General features: G+C 40.5%; 1 protein-coding gene across 3 annotated transcripts in view; it reads left to right on the forward strand.

Moving 5' to 3' along the window:
- Window positions 1-3616: 3616 nt before the first annotated feature.
- Window positions 3617-27806, forward strand: part of LOC149238403 (glycine cleavage system H protein 2, mitochondrial-like) — a 46913-nt gene continuing 22723 nt past the window's right edge. For all 3 annotated transcript variants that reach the window (XR_016246376.1, XM_089373026.1, XM_089373025.1), the window contains exon 1: window positions 3617-3825. Coding sequence is in view for 2 of the 3 variants with exons in the window: in XM_089373026.1 (XP_089229152.1) it covers window positions 3699-3825 (127 nt within the window). In the remaining variant the exon portion in view is untranslated. The remainder of the gene's footprint in view (window positions 3826-27806) is intronic.

Consider the following 27806-nt stretch of genomic DNA (forward strand, 5'->3'; position numbering starts at 1 on the left):
TGGGCAATGAAAGACATCATGGATATGAGATTCCACGTGGGTCGTCTGCCCTTCGAAACCATCCATCTAGTCCTGTAATCTTTGTTGGTTGCGGCGTAATGAAGCTTGACAATCCAAGATGATTGTGCAAAATTTTAGTGAAGAAACTAATAATTTCATTCGACCAGTTTGATGATTCTAGGAAAGCTGGTCCACTGATACCTAGACTACCCGAATTCGGGCTTCAATGGAGTCAAATGGGGGTGGAAAATCAACATGTCCTGATGAACCTCCTTGGGCCAGGTTTATTTCTCCTTCCTCCATCGACTGTTCCTTCAGGCGTCTCTCTCACCTGCCCCTTTAGCCACCCCCACAACAAGGGTGTCCTCCCTGTCTCAACATGGGTTTGTCGCTAATGACTCTTGCTTGGCCGAAAGAGAAGGAGCACTTTAACTGGAGTTTGCCTTAGATAGGCACTGAGACCATCAAGGCTTGTCCAACATACGGACAACAAAAGTATGCTCCTGAATTCTATCAACTAGAGCCCAGGTAAGCCAAGCGCAGGACACCAGCCAGTAATTGCCACAAGGAGACAGGGGCCACTGATCTCTAGTCTTACAAACTGGTCTATTAGCAGTGAAAAACAAAATAATAATTTTCTCCACAAGCAACCGAACCAGAACTAAAAGATACTAGACTTCACTAACACCTTTAATCCCTCCACACCATTTCCATTCACCCAACCTACAGGTAAGCCCAACCCTCACACAGAAAAATTCCTTACCAGTTCTTTGGGTGGAGACAAAGTGCAAAGATGTTCTTGAAAGGTAATTAAGCTAAGAGACTCACTCATACCATTAGCAAAAGAACTTACCTCCCAACTAAGGCCTGCAAATATTGTGTGGTTTGCTTGTAGTTGGGGGTCCTTTGTGCAATGGCGTCCAGAGAGAAACGAACCAAGATCCCACACGATCCATCCAACTGCAACAATAATTATTCCATTAAGAAGCCACATCCTTCACAATAAGGGATCCCCCCATACACCTAAGGAACAACTCAGGACTTCGAGGGGTCCATGCACAGAGAGGGACCCGATATCACCCACTATATCTCTCTGTTTCATTTCACTGCTAAAACCACATATCCACCAGACCTACACCATCCTAATTATACCATAGGTTGCTCTGAGATTGTTCACTGGGCCATTTCCTAACGCCCTTCTGCTGCCATGTTTTATCACTACCGTTGCCACGTGGGGAGTTATTGAGCCTGTCTGCTCCTATACTCCCCTTGGTTCTCACCCCCATTGGGGTTTTCTCAAGTTTTTTATTAAAAAGAAATTTACATCTTAAAAGATTTGATCCCTCTCCACAATTAATAAAAATGGAATTAAGATAAATCTATGTTAATTTTATCCATAATTTTAGAAAAAACATTATTGAAGTAACTACTACATAAGATCCTTTACCATGTCATTTTTTTTTGGGAAAACACTCAATTTATGTTATTAGATTTGCCTTCTACCCAATTTTTGGGTAGAAAATATGTCTTTTTTAATAATTTTGATAAATTTGGTAGAAAGATTTTGAGTTTTTTTTTTTTTAATGGTAAACTTCATCGTAATTTAGTAGTAAAAACAATTATCATTTGTTACATTGATAATGTTTGTTTTGAAATAGAGTTTTAAGAATTTTAATTTAAGGGTAGGGATTTAACTTTCACATGATATTTATGGAATATTTCTAATAATAATTAGGAGGGTTTAAAATGTGAAAAGTAATTATGCTATTTTTTTCTTTTCAATTTAATTAAAAAATACCATAACAAAAAATGTGTTATGTTATATACTTTTCTTATTTATATATATATATATTTTTTTTTCTAAGGGAAAAAAAATCTATAAATTGTATTTAATAGGAAACAAAACACATTCACATGGCTTCATACCTTCATAAAATTAAGTATATATGCTCCAAAAATTTTACTAATAGAAAAAACAAAGATAGCACATATTAAATTGTTTAGCTCCAACAATTCTATTATTTTTTAGAGAAAATATATTAACTTCATATGGTACATAATAAACACTTCTAACACTTCTATTATTTTTTTTGGGAAAATATATTAACTTCATATGGTACATAATAAACACTTCTAGACCCATAAGTTGTCCAAAAAATATGACATATATTCATACTGCGTGCTTCTTCTAATACTTCATACTACTTGACAATGATAATATAAGAGCTAAAAAAATTATAAAAATCATGTTATTTATCCCCAAAGGTTAAGAAGAAATTTTGAGCTAGCCTTCCTTCTCTTTAGAGATTTTCCATGTTACTTTGTCCAAGTCCATATTAGCTTTGAAGAGTGAGTCAATATGCATGTTCCTTGACCTTGGGCCAAGCCCAGTTTAATTTTGGAGAGTGACTTAACATGTATGTTTCTTGACCTGTGGATTGATCCAAAGTGAGTTGGAAAAAAAAGAAGTTTTTTGAATAATTTTTTGATAAAATGGAAATCTAAAAAGATCATTTCATCTAATTTATGATCACTTGAGAAGAGAGTGAATTCTTTGATAAATGGCTAGTTATATGATAAAGTAAAAAGGAACGAGTTAATCATAATTATTAGTAGGGAGTCTAATATTTGTAAAGAATGTAATGTGAAAGAGTGTATGATGTCATGTTAGATACCATGTTTTTCTTATTACACATTTTTTAAAATGAATATATGTTTAACTCATATTAATTATTTTTATAATTAATAATAATTATAATAATTTAAAGTAATTATGATAATTTAAAATGAAACTTTAGTTAATATTTATAATTTTTAAATTTTAATAAGATAAGATGTATTGTAAGATTAATATCTTGGTAACAATTAATTTATATAATCATACTAATTATTATTTATAAATATAACATCTCATTATTATTTGAATTTTCACTTTTATTATATCATAGATATTTTAAACTTAAACTATAAATTATTACCATTACAAAGTGAGAAAATGGATGTTTTCAAACTTATGTGTGAATTGTAAACTTTCACTCTTGAAAAAGAAACTCAAACTCTTAATAAATATATATTAAAATTAAACATATTGCTCAGATGGCCAAAAGTGGTCAGGGTAAAAAAATTTCAAAAAATCTTGCAGTGCAATGTTTGAATTATGTTTTTTATGGTGAAAATAGATTCAGCACCATCAAAAATCTCTAAATTACCTAAAATATTGAAATTTGACAACTATAATTTAGATTTAGAAAAATTCCTATCCATTTTATCAAAATATAATTTTTTTTTTTCCATTATTTTCCCGGAAAAAAACAATGCACAGCTTAATTATAAAAGTAAAAAAGAAAGTGATTTTAATTGTCATTGTAAAGGCGGCGTGCTTTAGCAGGAAGATGAGGACAACCACCGATGACCATGACAACATTGATGTGAAACGGGGTTGGTGAGGGTGTTAGTGGGTGGTTTCAGTATTGACGTGATAGTGACGTTCTAATACCAACAATAGGTTGGGTATATATTTAGAAAATCAAAATAAATATATTTTTAGAAAAATAAAATAAATAAAAAATAAAAAATAAATTTATTACAATCGAGCAACCGAGCCGATCGCTTAAATATTACCGATCAGCGAAGCTGAGTTAGTGTCATTATTATTCGCAGGGGAAGGGAAGGGTTTGAGGTGAAGATCAGGCGAGATCATGGCATCGAGGGTGGCATGGCGGGCTTCACGAGCTGCTGCATCTCTTCTCAGGATGAGAAGCACCTGCGTCGATTCTCGGCCGCCTTTCAGATTTCCTTTCTCTTACTCCCGGGGTTTCGCTTCTGGTAATCACAATGCCTCATTTTCTTAAGTCTGCTTCTCAGTTGCCTTCTCCTGCACTGCATTTTCCACATGTCAAAAAGTACTCATGGCATATAAACTAGTCATATTAGAAGCACACAAATGGAGACTCTGCCCCGAGTATTAGGATGTACTGATTTTTTAAAACTATTATCGAAAGGTTTATACTATTAGAATTTTCCGACCATATATATATATATATATATATAAACAAATGAATATTGAACTATCGATGAAATACTCCCACCTAGAATATGTTTCTCTAACTGTATGATATAGTAACTGCTTTTTTTACCTATTTGTATGCTGGATTTCTGGGCTTTTGTCTTACTGGGATATTTTGAAACAGCTTATTGTAATACTTTCTGTTTAACTTATCAATTTTCCGCGTAAGTGACGGTTGACACAAAAAAACCTTTGTTGCTTTTGGATCGAGATCGTAAAACAAACCATGACAGGGTTGCATTCAGTAGCTTCAGAATCTTTACAAAAGATTGCATTATGCATGTTGAATGTATGTATGAGTATCATTCCATCAGCCCCAACAGATCACCCGTTTGTACTACTCCAGGGTGATATTGAGGAGTCTCCTTGTAGGGCATCTTAAATCAATCCTCAAGCTAATTACTCTAAGTACTTACTCCAGGTGTAATTTTCTGGTAGCCAATCTATATTTGCGCTGGGAGATGTTCATTTGTGTATGTTTGTAACTCTAACAAAAGGATCCATCTATCAGATCTATTAAGTATTTTGATGTGTATACTTAGGGTTAAGAAGGATCTACTCTGGTTTTATTGTTTATCATTATGGTTGTTTTTTTTCGTTTCACTTTTATATTATTTTAGTTTATCACTTTTATTTTATGATTACATATCTCATCCACATCCCATCCTCAGTGGGTTTTAATGCTTAAAAATGGGGTTAAAATGGGTTTTTATTAGTAAATTTTAATATGGTTGGCTTTGTATTCACTTTTACATTATGGACCTAAACTTTTCTTTCACTTCAGTTTATGACTATTACCCTATGATTACTCAACCTCAACTTTCTTTCATTTCAGTTTATGACTATTACCTTATGATTACTCATCTTATCCTTATTGTTGCTTCTCTCGGTGCCCTCAATTGAAAATAAAAGGATCTATGCTAGTTGTCTGTTGTATTGTGACCTTGTCAATTTTCTACTTTTTGAGTCTTCTGACATGCTCCCTCACTGTTCTTTTCAATATTTATATGTAAGCCAGTCCGATCTACTGGTTGTGGTCTTTTGTGGGCATCCATGAGATTCCTCGTCATTTCTTCTTTCAAAAACATTGATACAAGATCATTGCATGTGACAGGGAGGACTAGGAAGTTTTGAATACTTCATTGCTAGTTACTTGTGATTGACTGGAACAAGCGTATGTCGTTTCTCTCTTCGAGAGAAACTGTGATTTTCCACTCTCAACATTAGTCAGAAAGTTTCTGTTTTAGTTGTTGCTTTTCATGGCTGTTGACATTGGAAATCCCCACACTGCCTCTAATAGGAGATGGCAGAACAAATCTGCATCAATGGTCAACATCCTTGCTTTTCAGTTTGTTTTATTGCTTTATTTTCTCAGCTACAATCTTGATTCTTGTAATCATTAAACTTTCACCACCAAATAGTATGGCTTTGTTTGTTCTTTCGGATATTCTTTAGCAAATCGACCTAATACCTGTAGAACTGCTGCTTGTGGGTTCCAGTGGGTTAAAATCCAAGTATCAGAATGGTATGAGCCTATGAGGCATTTAAGGGGCTGTTAGAATGAATCAAATATGAATCTGACTTCTAACAAGAAAATTGGGCAATTAAGAGAAACATAACTTCATTTATGAAAAGGGTCTTTACGTCAAACTTGTGTAAACAATTATGTTACCAACTTACCAAAAAACCCAAAAAACAAAGAAAGCAACAGAACGAGAGGCAAGACCTAGAGGGTGTAAGGTAAAATATATGGCTCCCTTCCTCCAAAATTGTAGAGATTCACAAGAGATAGCAAGGTTAGAATAGAACCATCCAGCAAACCTTAATTCTGCATTAAAGTAAAGATAAAGCAGCATAAGTGTGCTAGAGAGAGAAAGCACAAGTGCGATACAGAAGCATAACCAACAAGTGTTCTAGGAAGAAGAACATCCCTTTAACAATAGAGCGCAACACTTTATGGTGCTTGAAGGCTAAATCACTTGTTTAAGGAATGAATGAATGATCACAAGATAATGAATTATAGACTAGACTAGTGTATATATATACACAAGTCAAGAGTAGGATGTTTTTTCTAAGAGGGTTGATGGGTCCACATTAACTAAATTTTCCTTAATGAAAGCTATAAATACGATACATGAATGTTGTCTAGGTTGGCCTTAGACACTTGTAGAAATACATACTATAATGATTACAATATGATGTTGAATAAGGTTGAAAGTGAAGCTTACACCATTCTCAAGATTCCTTTTTAAGTTGAATAGAGGGCCATGGAGAAAAATGTTGAAATACAAATGATAGTGGCTTATTGATACCCATCTCAATGCAGTGTCAGCCATGGTTGAAATGCAAATGAGAGTGGGTTTGTGGATACCCAACTCAATATAGGGCTGGTCACAATAGAAATGCAAATGAAAGTGGGTTTATGAATGTCGCACTAAAGATATAGATGGGAGGGGGTTTATGGATACCTAAATCTATACAAGTGAGTGGGTTTATTAGAGTAAGTTTATTGATACCCAACTCAATATATGGTTGCCAGTTGGCCTTGGCTAAAAATGGGAGTATGTTTATAAATACTTGGTGTAATAAAAGTCAACCTTAGTTGAAAATGAAGATTACACCTTTGTATTTAACATCTTTGTCTACCTAGTCATTGTAGGAGTAACATCATAACATGAAAGAGAAAGACCCACTAAAACATGTTGATTTGTCGAAGGTACAAAGATTGACATAGGTTGTCTTTGAGAATAGAGTTGTTGAATATAGTGCATCTAGGACAGACCAACATCATAAATATATAGATCCATTGAAACATGTTGAGAATAATCCGTAGGTGAATCATATGTAAGAATAAGTGGAATACTTATGTAAGAATAAGTGGAATAGACCCCAACAAATTGTGGATAGAAACTTCATCAAAGAAAGCATCTATAGATGTATACAATATGTTGGAATATTGGTTTGTGTTTTGATCTAAAAATGCTAAGATGTGAAATTGATGGAGACATATCTTGAACAATGATATGAAGGGTTTTCTCTAGGTACATCTACAACCCTTGCTCTAAAAAAATTAGTTATTTGATATGCCCAAATATCATAGTTGGCCCCATTTAGTTGAGCAATTATCCATTGTGAGTCTAGGTTCAACATCAAGATAGAAGCCTCAAGATAATTTTTGCCATTCTATACCCAAGAGAAAGAGAATCCCATCTTCTTTTGAAAAAAATTCTAGTGTCTTGGTTTTGAGGAAAGGTTTAAACCCTAGGAAAAACTTGAGGAAACCCTATAAAAGAGGTACTAACCTTGCAAGAGGGCTTAAACTCGAGGAAACTTTAGAAAAATATAGGATCCAAAAACCCTAGTTTTGTAATGGAAATGAAACCCCAAGTGATGCTAGTAGCCACAAATCATTAGACTAGCTGCTAAAGCGAGTCTTTGAAGCAGGGTCAATACCTTAAGGAACCCTAAAAAAGGAGAGATGATTCGAAAAACATAGCTTTGTGGCCCTTAGGCAATGTCACTAGCCAAAAGTATTTAGATGAATTGTTGGAAATTTGCAGTAAAAAGATGCTTTGAAACCATAGTTCTTCAATGACAATGAATAATGCCACTAACAAGATAGCTGGGGATCAACTACTGAAAACTACTAGTAAAAAGATGATTTCAAACCTTGATTTCACCATGGGAAGATTAGTGATGGCACTAGTTGAATAGCCTTGGATCTGTTGCTGAAAATTTGCAATAAAATGATGATTTGAACCCCTAGTCATCCAAGGCTATGTAATTGGGTAAGGGAGGTTCACACCCACTTTGATATCTTGTTGACAGTCACTAGAGAGAGAAATGATTGAATGGAACTAATTGAAAAACCTAAATTCTACATTAAAGTAAATATAAACTGGCATGAGGGTGCTTGAGAGAAATTATGGTTGTGCTAGAGAAACCATAGTTTTCAAAACCAACTTGGTCTGAACTGGAACTGGTTAAACCGATTGGTTGGGTTGGGCGCAATATTGTTCCAGCCTTCTAACTAGACCAAAGGGTCAATTTGTATAGGTTCATGAACTAAACTGGTCCTTAGTAATCGATTTCAACTCTAATTGCTTGGTTAGATCTCACATAAGCGGGGAGAGTTTGGGATCCATGGTGGTAGTTTTTGAGGTAGTTTTGGAGGGAACTGTTGAAATTTGGGTAGCTCAGAAGGTATTTCCAAGTGGATAAAACACAAAAAGTGACTTTGTTGGGAAAAGTACCCAAGTTTGGGGTTTTGGACACAAAGCTGTGGTTTGGAACCCAAGGAAACTATTATTATATTCTAATTAGATGTTGAGGAAACTCTTTATTGATAAAGAGGGCAAGGCACCTTTGGGAGAGCTATAAATATAGGCCAAAGGAGAGGCTTAATCACACAATGTGAAGGACTACATGTGTGGAGTGAGAGTGAGCCCTAGAAGAGGCCGAGTTCTGCTCAAGAAGGATGAGAAATCGTCTAGCAAGAGGCCGAAGTCTGTTTGAGGTCTTTTGGAGGATAATTCTTGAAGGATGAGGTGGAGCAGGTTGGCTACAGCCTAATCTAGAGCATCTGAGTTCTGTTAGGGTTGCTTGGGCAACAAGTCGTGGAAAGGGAAGTAGGTCGAGGCCTACTCAGGGTAGCTTAGGACAAGGATAACTTGGCTGCAACAAGAGAGAGCTCTTTGTAGGGATATTAAGGTTTGGAGAGTTTTGGACAGATTGGACGAGGCTAGATAGTGACCTTAAGTGAGCGGGTTGAGGGTCAAGAAGCCTTAGAAATTGGGAACTGGACAGGCTGAGGAGTTAAAGAGACTTCCTAAAGTGAACCACAGATGTAGTAGTGGAAGCCAAAGTGTTACAGGGCCTCCTAAAGGTGGGCCGTTGAAGCTACAAGGTCTGCTTGGGCTCAGGAAGCAGTTTGAGCCTTAGATTTGTGGCAGAGAGGGTTCTATAGTGGAGGTTGAGAGCCCCAAAATTGAAGGAGGATAGGTCGAGATTGATCAGAAGTTGCTACAACAGGACCGAGACCCTTAGGACTAGGGTGAAGGCCAATCATGGGTAAATTAGAGGTGGTTGTGGCTTAGTCAAGGTTGGCTAGGGTCTAATCAGACAGAGGGTGAGGGTTGCTGAGGGCTACAACTAGGAGGGTTGAAGAAAGAAAGACAATCGAAGGTCAAGGGTAAAGTTGCAGGCTTGTGGAAGGGAAATATAATGAGCCAAAGGAGCTGATAAAGGTAGCCAAAGGAGGGATCAATGGGCTAAAGGAACAATTTGCTGGTAGATAATAAGACTAATACGTGTACTCTGGGCTAAAAGGAGCAATCCCAGGTGAGTTTAGTTCTTGTTGGTTGTTTGTATTCATATTTGGGAAGATGGGGACTTGATGGATTAGGCCTCAACCCTAGGGTTTTAGTCAAAGGAGAGACTGTGTACTATAGAATTGTGTAAGGGTTTTTGGTTTTCTTATTGATAGACTAATGAGAAACATGTTTTGGGCCATAAAACTTGTGTATTGTTGTTGATTTTTGTGCTGTTATATTCCGTTGTGCAACATTGTTCATTGTTGAGCATTAATATTGTGATTATGTGCTAGTCTAGTCATAGACCAGACCTAGGATGCATGATAAATTTCAACATGGTATCAAAGCTATTTTGAAGGGTAGCGAGATCAGAGTGTGCACAAGTGTCAACTTTAGGAGGGAGTTGTGAAATTGTTGCAGGAAGCAATAGTGTTGTGGCTTACCTAGACATGGAGCAAGAGGTTCAACATAATACATGGATATGTAGTCTTGACTAGTTTGTTGTTGGATATTGGATAAACTAGCGCTCCCCGTGTGTTTCGTGACATGTGCTTAACCGCCTCCCGTGGATCCATTAACTCTGGCGACGCGTTTGTTTACTAACACCTGCAGGTTTTGGTGTAACGAAAATCGTGATTTCAACAAGTGGAATCAGAGCCAAAAGTCATGAGTTCGAATCACACTCGGCTTGCACTGGTGGGAGATTGTTGGAGATTGAATAAACCACCGCTTCCCATGTGTTTTGTGACATGTTCTTAACCGCCTCTCGTGGATCCATTAACTATGGCAATGCGTTTGTTTACTAACACCTGCGGGTTTTAGTTTAAAAACCATTGCGATTCCAACAATTTGGTGACGAGGGAGGATGGGAGTTTTGGTGGAGAACTTGGTGCACACTAGTGTGTTGTGTGGTTGGTTGCTGATGAAGGACTTTCATTGACTTGTCAAAGTAAGTTGAGATAGTTCAGGTGCCTTAGCAAGGAGTGCTTTGGCATGGACGAGGTAGCTCCGTGTGGATGGTAGGTTGATTGCGAGTTAGTATCTTCATTGGATTGCAGAGCTGCACATCCAACAGTTGAGCCATGTGCACATGAGGTGTTTGACCAATGAGGATGAGGCTTGCAAAGTTGAGTTGTGGTGGTCTAGAGTGGACTAGGCCTAGTGTTTAATTGCAGCTCAAGACTGACCTTGAAAGGAAACAAGTTTAGTTGTAGGGAGGTTGTGTAGACTCAGAGGGAGTCTGGGTTTAGTTAGAGGGAGACTGCAAAGGATAGTCAATTGCCAAGTGGAATTTGAATCTTTATGTTCAAGCAAGGAAGTGGAGTTTTCAGCGCATGCAAGGATAGTCATGAACCATGCAAGGACAATCATGTTGGTGCAAGAAGTTGTAGACCATGCGAGGATAGTTGTGGATCACACCAAGATTTCATAGAAAGATATTGTTAATTTTAGGTATGTTCTATGCTGAGAGCAATTTACTTCAATTTTTCACATTAGCTCAATATCAATTCCAGATTAGCAATCACATTTAGCATGATAGTAAAATGTAGATAGAACATAAACATAAATCGTAGAAGACAAGCCAGGACAAGAGGACACAAGATGTGGCGCCAGCCATGGACAAACCCCAATTTGGGGAAACCCTTGATCAATTCTTCTTATGTTCTTCAATATTTCAGCAAAGAGAGAGAGAGTACATATACATCAGAAGTCAACATTTTGACTCATCCAAATAAGAGAAGAGATCTTCTCTATGAGGATAACACATGAGGTAGCTGATCTGAACTGAAGTGAAGGCATAGAACTTCAGCTGATCCTTCAAGGTGACTCCATCACCATGCTGCACCCATCACTGTGCTGCACCTCATCATCATGCTTCACTCGTCACTGTGCTGCACCCAATCATTGAGTTGCTCTCATCACTGAGCTGTACCTCATCATCATGTTGTACCCATCATGCTGCTCTTCATCATCATTATGCTGCATCCTTCATGCTGCACTGTGCTGTACCCTTCATTGCACTATGCTTACTACAATACATCATGCTGTAATACATTCTAGCTGTTGCACTACTCACATCATGCTGTTGCACCCATCATCATCAAGCTGTTGCAATACATCATGTTGCATCCATTGTGCTGCACCATGTTGCCCCCAACAGTCTCCATGTTGCATCCATCCAAGTATGTTGCATCTAAACATACTGTCAATACAAGCAGTCACATCAAACTTCAGTCCTTATACAGTCATGATAAGTTGAGGTTCAAGACTGACTTGTGCAACCCTTAACACAATCTATGCTGCTAGCTATGGCCTGTTGCCTAGCCCAACAACAAGTAAGGTTGACATACAATACCCAATTATCTTTACCCTTGAACAACAAAGTCTTCCAATCAGCCTTATTACTGTAGAGTCACCTTTCCTTACAGCGTCTAAGGGTTCCTTCCTTATAGAGATATGGACCTCTTTAACTTCATCATTTGTGGCTGAAAGAGTCCTCTCCAACTGCAGCCAAGATGACCTCCTTGAGGGCTGAGACTAGGGCAGTATTGGCCCTGCTTTGACTGCGGTTTGAAGCAAAAATGACAGTTGTTAGAGACCCTTATTTCTGTGGCTGTAACCTTCACCTTTCACTGCGGCCAGGGCAGATAGATGCCTCTTTGGAACTGCGGATTAGATTGAGTGTTTAGACTGTGGATGGAGGAACCTTTTAGGTAGTGTATGGTTACTGTCTTTGACAGCTAGAGATCCCCTAGGACTGCGGCCAACTCTTTTCATTATCTGCGGCTGGGTTAAGACTATAGCCCTCCCAATAGGACTATGGATAGGGCTTGTACTCACAGTGGTTAGGGCACATGAAAACCCTCCTCAAAATGCAGCCTAGAACAACGTATTAGGGATCTCCTTAAGGGCCTAGATAAGGCAACGTATAGATCTCTTATGGACAACGTTAAGGTCTCTTCACCATGACTGCGTTTAGGGCAACGTTAGGGCATATAGGGACAATGTTAGAAACTTATCTTCATAACTGTGTTGGGCATCTTCTTTAGGGTTGTGTAGATCCTTCTTTTCCATGACAGCATCTAGGGCAGCGTATACTCTTAGGATCTGTCCTCTCACCAAAAGCCAAAGACAAGTGGAGAGGAAGAGATCACAAGAGGTGTGTCTCAAATGACTTGCAAGCCACCTCTTTTTATAGTAAAACGTTGAGGATAGATGGGGGCAGTTTGGTTGTTGGCCGACCTTGACGAATTGTCGCATAACACAAATAAATTCATATCTCCATGACTACTTGTCGGAATCGGATGATCTTTAGATCAATCCTACACCTCTCGACGAGAGGAATCCAAGAAAAATATTAGCTGCCATAAATAAGAAGACCCACATGGAGTTTGGCCCTAGTTGCCAATTTTAACACTCCCTCTCAACTAGGGAGAGCTCCATCTGCTAATCCATCTGCCAGACTATACTATCTCTGCCATCAGTGCCTTACACTACTCCGCTCTACTGAACTATGAAGAAGAAGAAGAAGTGATCGAGAATGTATCATACCATCCTCTACTGACCCGAAGTCAATCCCATATAAAAGAGAGTGTCTCCTACCACTCTTACTGACCTGAAGTTAGTTCCAATAAAGAGAGTGTGTCATACCACTCTTACTGATTCGAAATATGTTCCAAATAAAGAGAGTGTATCATACCACTCTCACTGATTCGAAATCAGTTCCAAATAAAGAGAGTATCATACCACTCTTACTGATCCAAAGTCAATTCCAAACGAGAGTGAGTTATATCACTCTTACTGACCCGAAGTTAGTTCCAATTGATCCTAGATCAATATCATCCTAGCTTAGGGAGTATGGTAGTAACATGAGACGTCCATTGGTACTACTATGGTCCCTATCCTCATTTCCCTACTCATTGGCCAGATGAGAGGTACTTTTCATGAGTCCCAGATTGCATGGGTAGGTTGTCTCAACAGGAGAAGGATGAACCACTCATCCTGCCTACATGTTGCCATGGGGTATCCTAGGGGAGGCTGAACCACTCACCCTGTACACAACAAATCACTAGGGGAAGGTTGAACCATTCACCCTATGACTGTGTCTCAGTAGGAGAAGGATGAACCACTCATCCTGCCTACATAGCAAACCACTAGGGGAAGGCTGAACCACTCACCCTTTGGTTGCTCATCGCTCCAAGATGTACCCCCAAGCCCCTCGGAGCTCCCAGAGCTCAAAGTCCATATCATACAGGACCCTTAGGAGAGAGTCTCTCCACGACTCCTAGTCATTCTCAGAAAGTCAAGAATTTGACCTTTCCCATGGGCTTCATTTGAATATTGACGACATGCACATCAGTCTCAATACAAAGGAGCATCCTTGCTCCTTGTTGTACCATATCCCAGATAAAGTGGTACCTGATGTCTATATGCTTGGAGCGATCATAGAACACTGGATTCCTCAACAATCGAATCCCCCTCTGGTTGTCATAGAAGATCACGGTGGAATCTAACATGTGTCCATACAGCTCACTGAAGAGCTTCCACAACCAGACAGCTTCACAGGAGGCCATACTCGCAGCTATGTATTCGGCCTCATCGGTGCTCAAAGAAACCAACTTCTGCTTCCTGCTCATCCAGGATATCAAAGTAGAACCCAAAGAGAACCAACACCCAGAAGTGCTCTTGCGATCCTCCACATTGCCTGCCTAGTCAGCATCAGAATAATCACACAGCTTTATATTTTTGGCAGTGTATCTCAATCCATGAAAGACTGTGCCCCGAAGATATCTCAAAAGATTCTTGGCAACAATCTAGTGAGGCTCAACCATTTATGAGCTCAACATGCTAATTGAAAAACATATATCTGAATGGGAGTTCACCAAGAACATCAATGCTAGTATGAGTTTATGGAACTTAGAGGCATTTCCCAAATCAGGTCCGGCATTACTACTGCATAACTTCTTAAAGTTAGGTTTCATTGAGGTAGTCATGGGCTAACAGTTCACCATTCCAAATCCAGAATCCAACTCCCTCTTACTTTTGCAAATGAGAGGGTCTGCACCTGTTAGAAAGAGGTCGTCCTCATAAGGTGCCAGTATGAGAGGTCTATCATCCACAACCTTCAAGCAATGGTTTGGATCGGCTTCACTCCTAGTGAATCTTAGCTTCATTAGCTAACTATCAATCCTCTCATATCAAGCTCGGGGTGTTTGCTCTAAAACATAGAGAGCTTTCTTCAACCTGCATACATGAGATTCCTGATCATGAATCTCAAACCCCTCAGGTTGTTCCAAATCTGTGGACTTGCTACATGAGGGGAATGGTCCCCTTGTAAGTTTTCCTTCGGTACATCTCAAACATGTACCTTCATGCTCTTCTTGAGTTTAGGCATTCCTGTCACCATTTGACACACATTGGGTAGGGCCCCATAATGAGCAGACGTCCGGTGCTATAGAAGAGATGTTAAATTGGCAACTAGGGCCAAACTCCATGTGGGTCAGCTTATTTATGGCAGCTGATAATTTTATTGGATCCCTCTCGTCGAGAGGTGTAGGATTGATCCAAAGATCATCCGATTCCGATAAGTATTTATGGAGATATGAATTTATTTTGTTTATGTAATTATTATCAAGCCGACCAGCACTTATGTAGGCTCTAGAAGCCCAACCGACGTGTCTATTCAACCGCTACAAGTTAGTATAAATAAAAGAGGATTTGATGTCATTTGAGACATACATTATTGTGGTGATCTCTTCCTCTTCACGTTTTGGGTTTTTGGAGCAGGAGAGAGACACCATGAAAATGTACGCTGGCCTAAGATGCCCTAAGTCACAGTCCTAGGAGACTCTTTAACGCAGGTAAGAAGATGCCCCAGGTACAGTTCAGTGGGTGCCCAATCCGCAGTCATAATGTGCCCTAGCCGCAGGCTTATGAAGAATCTTATACGCACTCCTGTTCACACAAAGGATATACGCAATCCTGATTCACGCTAAGGATAAATGCAATTCTGTTCACGCAAAGGATACATGCAGTCCTGTACACTTGTTATATGCAGTCAAATGGATTAGAAGTATCCTCGGGAGGGTCTAAGGTACAGTATCCCTGTAGCAGACAGCAGTATAACTTGGCATAGGAATATATTACAATGAGAAGACCAGATCTATTATTCTCAGCATTCTTGTAACTTGATGATCTCATAACAGTATATCTCAGCGTCCTTCATTCTTGCTTCAACCACACATATTTGTGATCACTGTCTCAGTCCGGATACTCTCGTGGAAAGATACAGCAGTGAATGATCTTGGTGATACAGCTGTGAAGTTGTAACGGCGATGGTTTCAGTATCAAGTAAGATCTTGTTAAAGGCTGTTGTAGTAATAACAATGATAGTTACATTCTCGGCATATACAGAAGTATTTTTGTGCCCTTACTATCCTCACTGTCTGGGTCTAATGGAGATCATAGTAATGCTGTAGTTGCTATCTCAGTCTCAGCATTGATGTGATCATGTTGGAGAGTATTTAAGTGATGACTGTGTCCACTACACTCTAAGCATAATCTACAGTGATAGAATGGCATACCTGTAGCAGCCATATGACAATGAATAGCAGTGATAGAATGTCATCTGTTAAGGCAACAACATGATGATGATGCACATTAGTATGGGCAGCGTGAAGTTGAAAGATGATCATGGATATGAAGGGCAGCATGATGATGGATAAGATCATGGACATGGGCAACATGATGTAGATCATGGACAGCATGATGTATGGGCAACATGATGAAGATCATGGGCTGTACAGTGATATATGAGAGCATGAGCAGCATGATGGTGCTACACAGTGAGGTGCAGCAAATGGACGAGATGCAGCATGATGATAGGTGAAGGAGTCACCTTGAGAATCAGTTGAAGCAGAATGTCTTCAACTGATCTCATCATGATACGAAATGATCTATGCTAGATCTAGATAAGTCAAAGTATTTGACTTCTGTTGTAAATGTACTCTCTCTCTCTCTTTCTCTGCTGAACTTTGAAGATAAAAGAAGAATTGATCAAGGGTTTCCCCACACATTGTGGGGTTTGTCCCTGGCTCGCGCCACATCTTGTGTCCTCTTGTCTTGGCTTGTCTTCTGCGTTTTATATTTATGTTCTATCTGTAGTTTATCATAATGCTGATGTGATTGCTAACTGTGAAAATTTAAATAAATTGCTCTAGCATAGAACATACCATAAATTAACATGGTATCGGAGCTGAGGTGAAGACAATGCCCAAGCAAGAGTGAAAGAGCAATCACTAAAGACAGTTGGGACAAGACAGAAGGATCAATGGGTTCCTCATAATTCACCTAGGGTGAAGTCAAAGCAGAGAATGTTATCAGAATGGCGCAGCGGAAGATTCTGATGGTTCATCTTAAGATCACTTCATTGGGAAGTTCGGTTCTAAGGGTAGAAGGAAAGGCAGATGCCTTGTTGAAATAAGTTCGGCCGTTACGTGAAGGAGTGTCCGAATGGCAGAGACACATCTTTTGATGAAGATAACAATCATTCCTGGGACATCTTCAATTATCAAAGAATGACTGGTAATGCAGGTCATCAAGGAAATGGTCAACTCTTCCACGAAAGCAAGGAACCCCAAAATCTCTTTTATGTACCTGATCGAACCTGATGTCCATCTTGGAATGGAAGTCAAAGGTTGCAGGGTGGCACTTATCGATGGAAAGGTACGTATTTGAAAATAGATCTTTTAAAGATGTTTTTTGAGTTCAGGGTTGTATCAGGTTGCAGGAAGTCCACTGGGGACCATGTCCATTGACTCAACACCGGAGGTCTGTGAGTCAGATGGTGACTAGGATGCCTGAATTCAAAAAGAAGCATGAAGGTACATGTTTGAAATGTACCGAAGGAAAATATTATAAGGGGACCATTCCCCTCATGCAGCAAGTTCACAGGTTTGGAACAACCCGAGGAGTTTGAGACTCATGTATACAGGTGGAAGAAAGCCCTCTATGGCTTGAAGAAAAACACCTCGGGCGTAGTATGAGAGGATTGATAGCTGTCTAATGCAGCTGAGATTCACTAGGAGTGAAACCGATCCAAACCATTACTTGAAGGTTGTGGATGATAAACCTCTCGTACTGGCACCTATGTCTAACAGGTGCAGTCCCTCTCATTTATAGGAGACAGAGGGAGTTGGATTCTGAATATGGAAAGATAAGTTGCAAGCCTGTGACTACCTCAAGGATCTTAACTTTAAGAAGTTATATGGTAGTGATGTCGGACCTTATTTGGGAAATGCCTCTGAGTTTCATAAACTCATTCGCATTGATGTTCTTGGAGAACCTCCGTCCGGACATCTGTGTTGCAGTTAGCATGGTGAGCTCATATTTGGTTGAGCCTCACTGGATTGGTGCCAAGAATCTTCTAAGATATCTTCAGGGCACAATCTCTCATGAATTGAGATACACTGCCGGAAATATGAAACCACATGATTATTCGAATGATGAGTGGGCAGGCAGTATGGAGGATCACTAGAGCACTTCTCAGTGCTGTTTCTCTTTGGAATCTACCTCGATATCCTGGATGAGCAAGAAGCAGAAGTCGGTGACTCTGAGCACCACCAAGGCAGAATATATTGCTGATAGTATGGCCTTCTGTGAGGTAGTCTGGTTGCTGAAGCTCTTCAGTGAGCTGTTTGTACACATGATGAATACCACTGTGATTCTCTGTGACAACCAGAGATGGGATTCGATTATTGAGGAATCCCGTATTTTGACAGTTGCTCCGGCAGATAGACATCAAATACTGCCTTATCTGGGATATGGTAAGTCGATGATCAAGGAGGCTTCATCACTCTGAGATGATGTACAGGACAGAGCCCTGAGGAAAGATCAAATTTGTGATTTTCCCGAACGACTTGGAGTCGTCGAGAGACCTTCGTAAAAGGGTCCTGCATGCTGCATACATTGAGCTCTAGGAGCTTTGGGGGGCTTGCAGTTCTATTGGAGCAACATACGACCACAGGGTGACTCACCCTCCCCTGGTGGTGCGCTCTGAAACAAGATGATTCGCTCTCTTGTGGGACAAGACGATTCGCTCTCTTGTGTAGCAGGATGATTAGTTCTCCTGTGAGGCCTGGATTGATGTGTTCTCCATGGCGATTGTAGCAGGATTGATGTGTTCTCCTGTGAGGCCTGGATTGATGTGTTCTCCATGGCGATTGTAGCAGGATTGATGTGTTCTCCTGTGAGGCCTGGATTGATGTGTTCTCCATGGCGATTGTAGCAGGATTGATGTGTTCTCCTGCGAGGACAGGATTGATTAAGTTCTCCTGTCGAGGCATTCTACCCATGCAGTCTGGGACTCATGGGAAGTACCTCTCATCTGATCAATGAGCAGGGAAATGAAGTTAGGGACCATAGTAGTACCGATGGACGCATCGTTGTATCTACCGTACTCCCTATGCTAGGATGTCCTCCATTGATCTGGGATCAATGATACTGGTCTGGGACCAGTGGTAGGAGTTGTACATGCTATGACGCTGACTTCGGGTCGGCTGAAGCCTGAGACTGGTCTGGGACCAGTGGTACATACTCCGAGACTGACTTCGTGTCAGTGCAGTACTGGTCTGGGACCAGTGAGAGTGGTACATACTATGACACTGACTTCGGGTCGGTTGAGACTGGTCTAGGACCAGTGGTACACTCTCTGAGACTGCGATACTGGTCTGGGACCAGTGAGAGTGGTACATACTATGACGCTGACTTTGGGTCGGTTGAGACTGGTCTGGGACCAGTGGTATGCACTCTGAGACTGACTTCAGGTCAGTGGAGAATGATATGACTCATTCTCGATCAATTCTTCTTCTTCATAGTTCAGCGGAGATGAGCAGAGCTGAGCTGAGCAGAGCAGAGCCAGTAGAGTTGAGCAGAGCAGAGCTAGCAGAGCCAGCAGCGCTGAGCAGAGCAGAGCAGAGCCAGCAGAGCTAGGCAGAGTAGTGCAAGGCACTAATGGCAGAGATAGTACAGTCGTACATATGGATCAGTGGATGGAGTTCTCCCTAGTTGAGAGGGAGTGTTAAATTGGCAACTAGGGCCAAACTCCATGTGGGTCAGCTTATTTATGGCAGCTGATAATTTTATTGGATCCCTCTCGTCGAGAGGTGTAGGATTGATCCAAAGATCATCCGATTCCGATAAGTATTTATGGAGATATGAATTTATTTTGTTTATGTAATTATTATCAAGCCGACCAGCACTTATGTAGGCTCTAGAAGCCCAACCGACGTGTCTATTCAACCGCTACAAGTTAGTATAAATAAAAGAGGATTTGATGTCATTTGAGACATACATTATTGTGGTGATCTCTTCCTCTTCACGTTTTGGGTTTTTGGAGCAGGAGAGAGACACCATGAAAATGTACGCTGGCCTAAGATGCCCTAAGTCACAGTCCTAGGAGACCCTTTAACGCAGGTAAGAAGATGCCCTAGGTACAGTTCAGTGGGTGCCCAATCCGCAGTCATAATGTGCCCTAGCCGCAGGCTTATGAAGAATCATATACGCAATCCTGATTCACGCTAAGGATAAATGCAATTCTGTTCACGCAAAGGATACATGCAGTCCTGTACACTTGTTATATGCAGTCAAATGGATTAGAAGTATCCTCGGGAGGGTCTAAGGTACAGTATCCCTGTAGCAGACAGCAGTATAACTTGGCATAGGAATATATTACAATGAGAAGACCAGATCTATTATTCTCAGCATTCTTGTAACTTGATGATCTCATAATAGTATATCTCAGCGTCCTTCATTCTTGCTTCAACCACACATATTTGTGATCACTGTCTCAGTCCGGATACTCTCGTGGAAAGATACAGCAGTGAATGATCTTGGTGATACAGCTGTGAAGTTGTAACGGCGATGGTTTCAGTATCAAGTAAGATCTTGTTAAAGGCTGTTGTAGTAATAACAATGATAGTTACATTCTCGGCATATACAGAAGTATTTTTGTGCCCTTACTATCCTCACTGTCTGGGTCTAATGGAGATCATAGTAATGCTGTAGTTGCTATCTCAGTCTCAGCATTGATGTGATCATGTTGGAGAGTATTTAAGTGATGACTGTGTCCACTACACTCTAAGCATAATCTACAGTGATAGAATGGCATACCTGTAGCAGCCATATGACAATGAATAGCAGTGATAGAATGTCATTTGTTAAGGCAGCAACATGATGATGATGCACATTAGTATGGGCAGCGTGAAGTTGAAAGATGATCATGGATATGAAGGGCAGCATGATGATGGATAAGATCATGGACATGGGCAACATGATGTAGATCATGGACAGCATGATGTATGGGCAACATGATGAAGATCATGGGCTGTACAGTGATATATGAGAGCATGAGCAGCATGATGATCATGGGCAGCATGATGGTGCTACACAGTGAGGTGCAGCAAATGGACGAGATGCAGCATGATGATAGGTGAAGGAGTCACCTTGAGAATCAGTTGAAGCAGAATGTCTTCAACTGATCTCATCATGATACGAAATGATCTATGCTAGATCTAGATAAGTCAAAGTATTTGACTTCTGTTGTAAATGTACTCTCTCTCTCTCTCTTTCTCTGCTGAACTTTGAAGATAAAAGAGGAATTGATCAAGGGTTTCCCCACACATTGTGGGGTTTGTCCCTGGCTCGCGCCACATCTTGTGTCCTCTTGTCTTGGCTTGTCTTCTGCGTTTTATATTTATGTTCTATCTGCAGTTTATCATAATGCTGATGTGATTGCTAACTGTGAAAATTTAAATAAATTGCTCTAGCATAGAACATACCATAAATTAACAAGAGATGTGTCAACTAACATGGTCCCTAATGGACTTCCTGCAACTTGATACAAATTGCCAACTTGGAACTCAAAAGCATCTTTTAAAAATTCCTTATCCACACACATACATTTCCATTAATGAATGCCACCTTTGTCTTCCATTGCCGAAATGGACCCTAGGTTCTTCTTGAGATAAAGAGCTTCTTGAAAATGAATTGATCTACCCTCATTCAATTTAAGGGCAACATTCCCTACACCCTTTCCGGGATAGGTGGCATCGTCTCCAATAATTATCTCCACGATTATCTCCCTCTATCAAATTTGAGAGAGTTTCCTTCTATCTGATGAAGTGCCTTGAAGCACTACTATCAATAAGCTAGATTCCCGAAGAGTCTGGAGGAGAAGTAGTGGAGAGGGCCAATATAAGATAATACTCCTTCAGCTTATCAGAAACAACATTTGATTCTTCATACCTCTTGCTTTCTCTGAAGAGTCGACCATTTCCTTGATGACCTGCATTCCTTTTTCCTTTGCCATTATACCTGTCATTCCTTCAATCATTGAAGATGCCCTTGGAATGATTGTTATCATCATCAAGTGATGTGTCCCTTCTATTCGGACACTCCTTTGCTTAATGGCCAAACTCATTGCAAGCAAGGCCTCCGCCATTCCTTCCACCCTTAGATTCGGACTTCCCATTGAAGTGATCTTTAGGTAGGACATCAGATGCTTCTGCTGCGCCACTCTGATAATCTTCTTGATTCGACTTCACCCTTGGTGAATTTGAAGAGGGATGAGGAACCCATTGAGCCTTTTGTCCTTTCCAACTGTCTTTGGTGATTGCTCTTTCACTCTTGCTTGGGCTTTGTCTTCACCTCACCTCTGATACCATGTTAATTTTAGGTATGTTATATGCTGAGAGCAATTTACTTTAATTTTTCACATTAGTTCAATATCAATTCCATATTAGCAATCACATTTAACATGATAGTAAAATGCAGATAGAACATAAACATAAATCGCAGAAGACAAGCCAAAACAAGAGGACACAAGATGTGGCGCCAGCCAGGGACAAACCCCAATGTGGGGAAACCCTTGATCAATTCTTCTTATGTTCTTCAATAGTTCAGTAGAGAGAGAGATAGTACATATACATCAGAAGTCAACATTTTGACATATCAAAATAAGAGCAGAGATCTTCTCTATGAATTTAACACATGAGGTAGCTGATCTGAACTCAGGTGAAGGCATATTGCTTCAACTGATCCTTCAAGTTGACTCCATCACCATGTTGCACCCATCACTGTGCTGCACCTCATCATCATGCTGCACTCGTCACTGTGCTGCTCTCATCACTATGATGCTTCCATCACTGAGTTGTACCTCATCATCATGCTGTACCCATCACGTTGCTCTTCACCATCATTATGCTGCATCCTTCATGCTGCACTATGCTGGACCCTTCATTGCACTATGCTTACTGCAATACATCATGCTGCAATACATTCTAGCTGTTGCACTACTCACATCATGCTGCTGCACCCATCATCATCAAGCTGCTGCAATACATCATGCTGTTGCACCCATCATCATCACGCTGCTGCAATACATCATGCTGCATCCATTGTGCTGCACCATACTGCACCATGTTGCCCCCAACAATCAATGCATTCATTATCCATGCTGCATCCATCCAAGTATGCTGCATCTAAACTTACTGTCAGTACAAGCAGTGACATCAAACTTCAGTCCTTATACAGTCATGATAAGTTGAGGTTCAACACTGACTTGTGCAACCCTTAACACAATCTATGCTGCTGCCTATGGCTCGCGGCCTAGCCCAGTAGCAAGTAAGGTTGACATACAATACCCAACTATCTTTACCCTTGAACAACAAAGTCTTCCAATCAGCCTTATTGATGTAGAGTCACCTTTCCTTACAACGTCTAAGGGTTCCTTCCTTACAGAGATATGGACCTCTTTAAATTCATCATTTGTCGCTGAAAGAGTCCTCTCCAACTGCAGCCAAGATGACCTCCTTGAGGGCTGAGATTAGGGCAGTATTGGCCCTACTTTGACTGCGGTTTGAAGCACAAATGACAACTGTTATTGACCCTTATTTCGGTGGCTATAACCTTCACCTTTCACTGCGGCTAGGGCAGATAGACGCCTCTTTGGAACTGCGGATTAGACTGGGTGTTTAGACTGTGGATGAGGAACCTTTTAGGTAGCGTATTGTTACTCTCTTTGACAGCTAGAGATCCCCTAGGACTGCGGCCAACTCTTTTCATTATCTGCGGCTGGGTTAAGACTATAGCCCTCCCAATAGGACTACGGGTAGGGCTTGTACTCACAGTGGTTAGGGCACATGAAAACCCTCCCCAAACTGTGGCCTAGAACAACGTATTACAGATCTCCTTTAGGGCCTATATAAGGCAGTGTATAGTTCTCTTATGGACAACGTTAAGGTCTCTTCACCATGATTGCGTTTAGGGTAGCGTTAGGGCATATAGGGACAATGTTAGAAGCTTATCTTCATAAATGTGTTGGGCATCTTCTTTAGGGCTACGTAGATCCTTCTTTTCCTTGACAACATCTAGGTCTAGGGCAGCGTATACTCTTAGGATCTTTCCTCCCACCAAAACCCAAAGACAAGTGGAGAGGAAGAGATCACAAGAGGTGTGTCTCAAATGACTTGCAAGCCACCTCTTTTTATAGTAAAACATTGAGGGTAGATGGGGGCAGTTTGGTTGCTGGCCGACCTTGACAAATTGTCGCATAACACAAATAAATTCATATCTCCATGAATACTTGTCAGAATCGGATGATCTTTAGATCAATCCTACACCTCTCGACGAGAGGAAGCCAAGAAAAATATCAGCTGCCATAATTAAGAAGACCCACACGAAGTTTGGCCCTAGTTGCCAATTTTAACAAATATTCAAATTAATAGGGGCATAGAAACCCTAGCAACAACCGTTCCATGCAATAACCATTCAGAAAGATAATCAACAATAAAAGTACTTACAAGATATGCATGAACAAGTCCTTTATTATCCCAAAGTGATGTCTCCACAACAAGAGCTAGTCTCCAAAAGCAAAATTATCCACAATAGATCACATCTCCATAAGAATACAAGTCAAAATAGATAGGCCAAAATCCTCTAGGGAGGCCAAAATACTCCACAATTGATGATGAGATACAACAATGAGGTGACCTCTATTGATATGTAGTTTACCTCAACTGGTTTTAGCTAATGAAGCCCCCCAAAAAAGTTTGAAAACAAATGAACCTTCGGTTACAAGCCAACCCACTAGCTCAATGGTAGAACATGCCATTAATGTCCACGTGAGTTGTAAGCCTCATTAATGCTGATGTCATGCTCGTTTTGGGCTCCAAATGCCATGTCATAGTGTGATGAATGCTAAAAATGTGTGCGCTAGCATCATCCAACATTTAAGGAGTGTTCATCAAATCCACCTCAAATCATCCTTTAGGGTCCCAATTCAAGTTGGGGTGTCAACATGTCATCTCCATGGGTCTCCAATGGTTAAAATAGGGCCTCGTCTCTCTAGATTTAGGGATCCATCAATTGTAACAAGCCTCCCCTAATCTCTCATGGAGGACTACCCTCATTTGGGCTTCTGAATCATGACCTGCCCATCAGGTAGTGTCAAGGCTAGCCCAAGGGCATGCTAGGTTCAATAGTGCAATCATCAAGAATCCTCTGTGTTGGGTCAAAGAAGAAGAACGTCCTAGGTTTTGAGGGTACTTTGGGACATGTATCATCTGCTAAAGTCATCATAAGGCCCAACGCTCTCAATGGTGCATTTGCTAAGTCATCTATCTCTCTGAAAGGTCTGGGTACTTGTGGATAATCAATGAATGAATTGAATTAATTTACAGGAGCAAAATGAAGCTCAATAAGTAATACAGAGATATTTACAGAAATAGAAACATCAAGTTTCTATTAAGAAATAGAAACAACCAGTTTCTTCTAAGAAACTGCTAAAAAGATAAAAATAGAAACAACTAATAAGAATGAGCATTAATCACTAAATAACATTATTCTAATACCCTCCCTTAATTCTCAATCTATTTACAACACCGATAGACCCTCTAAATTTTACAAACTTATCAGGACCAAGAGGCTTAGTGAAGATGTCGGTGGGCTGCTCTGTTGTGGGAACATATCTCAACTGAACGGATTCATCTTCAGCAAGCTGGTGAATGTAGTGACAATGGGTTTCTACATGCTTTGTTCGTTCATGAAAGACTGGATTCTTGGCAAGTTTGAGCACTCCTTAATTATCACAGAACAAGGGAGTAGGACCTGTATGGAAAACATGCATATCCGCAAGCATACGTCAAAGCCAAACTGCCTCACAAGATGTCTTAACTGCTCCCCGATACTCTGCTTCTGTTGAGGAGAGAGCCACTGCCGGCTGCTTCTTACTAGTCTAGGTGACAACATCGGATCCTAGACTAAACACATACCCAGCTGTAGATTTACGGTCATCAACCAAACCGGCCCAATTAGAATATGTGTAACCACTAAGTATAGGATCAGAACTTCGAGTGTACAGAAGTCCATAATCAGGAGTGCCACGCACATAACGCAACACACGCTTCGCAGCTATCCAATGATTAGCCTTAGGAGCTGACATGAAGCGGGAAATGTAGCTCACTGCAAAACTGATGTTAGGTCTAGTGGTAGTAAGGTAGATGAGGCTGCCCACTAGTTGCCTGAATAAAGTTTTATTCACAAGGGGTGAGGATGACTGAGTTGAAAGTTTGAGCCCTGGTTCCATAGGAGTTGTGGCAGGTTTGCAATCCTGCATTCTGAATCTGTCCACAAGATTTCTGGCATACTTGGACTGAGACAGAAAGATGTTGTTCTCAGTTTGCCAGACTTCAACCCCCAAACTGTAATGAAGAAGTCCTAAATCTGCCATATCAAAAGTGCTGCACAAGTCCTGTTTGATCCCATGGATCAAATGTGTTGAGCTGCCAGTAATGATAAGGTCATCCACATAGACAACCACAAACAGAATATCATCACCAGTATGCTTGATGTACAGGTTTGCATCAGATGGACTCCGCTGAAAACCATGATTGGTGAGGTACTGATCAATTTTCATGTACCAAGCCTGAGGAGCTTGTTTTAGACCATAGAGTGCTTTGACTAATCTACAAACTTTCTGTTCTTGACCGACAACCTTGAACCCTGGAGGCTGAGTCATGTAGACTTCTTCCTGTAAGTCACCATTTAGAAAAGCACTCTTTACATCCATTTGATGGACTTTCCAATTGAACTGAGCTGCTAAGGCAAGGACAAGATGTATGGTACTCATCTTGGCTGTAGGAGCAAAGGTCTCCTCGTAGTCAATGCCTTCCTTATGTGAGAACCCTCGAGCAATAAGGCGAGCTTTATACTTGTCTAGGGTTCCGTCTACTTTGTATTTCACTTTATACACCCATTTGCAGCTAATGGGCTTTTTCCCTGCAGGAAGATCAGAAAGGGTCCAAGTGTGATTCTTTTGAAGACTCTGGAATTCAACTTCCATAGCCTATTTCCACTCAAGTGTACCCTTAGCCTTTGAATAGGTTTGAGGTTCAAAAATACTATGCAGGTTAGCCATAAGAGCATAATTTACTATAGACTGCGGTTTGCTCTTATGTCTAGAAGTTCTACCTTCAAGGAGCTCATTATCCCGGAGATCACCAATGGTTTTGGCCCACCATTTAGGCCGGAGAGTAGAGGAACCAATCAAGAGGAGATGGAGAAGGCTCAGGAACAATAGGAGCAGCAAGAGGAAGGTTATTTTTTGGAGGAAGCTCAAGTAGTGCATCACCAAATACTGATGCTGTATCATCCCTCCCATCAGGTGGACCTACCGGAAGAAGAACACTGTGAGGCTGATCCTCAGAACACTGTTCAAAAGGAGGAGACTAAAAGAATCCTCTGTCTTCATCAAATACTACATCACGACTGAAGCTAAGACGACCAGTGGCTATATCTATCAACCTATAGGCCTTGTCATGATCACTGTACCTTGTCATCATGAGTTTCGGGCTTTTGGAATCCAACTTAGAGCGCTTAGCAACTGGAATCCAAACATATGCAACTGAGCCAAATACTTGGAAGTCACTGATCTTAGGCTTACCGCCAGACCAAACCTCTTCGGGAGTCTTCCCCTTAACAGCCTGAGTAGGTGATCGGTTAAGAAGATAGATAGCAGTAAATACTGCTTTAGCCCATAATTTGTTTGGAACATTCCTGTGTTGTAACATGGAACAAGCCATTTCAACAACTGTATGGTTGCGAAGTTCGACAACACTATTCTGCTGAGGGGTGTAGGGTGTAGTTAACTGACGTTTGATGCCATGAGTATCACAGAAGTTGGAGGAAGCAAAAGAACAAAATTCCCCCCTGTTATCTGTCCTTAAGAGTTATGATATTACAGCCAGACTCTTTTTCAACTAAGGATTTAAACTTCTGAAAGATACTAAATACATCAGATTTATATTTTAGAAAATACACCCACATCTTTCTACTAAAGCCATCTACACTAAGCAAAAAATATTTGCAACCAG

The sequence above is a fragment of the Pinus tabuliformis genome, chromosome 8 (assembly GCF_031772625.1).
Source record: "Pinus tabuliformis cultivar Carrire ecotype Pingquan chromosome 8, CPIR1, whole genome shotgun sequence".
NCBI classification, from domain to species: domain Eukaryota; kingdom Viridiplantae; phylum Streptophyta; class Pinopsida; order Pinales; family Pinaceae; genus Pinus; species Pinus tabuliformis.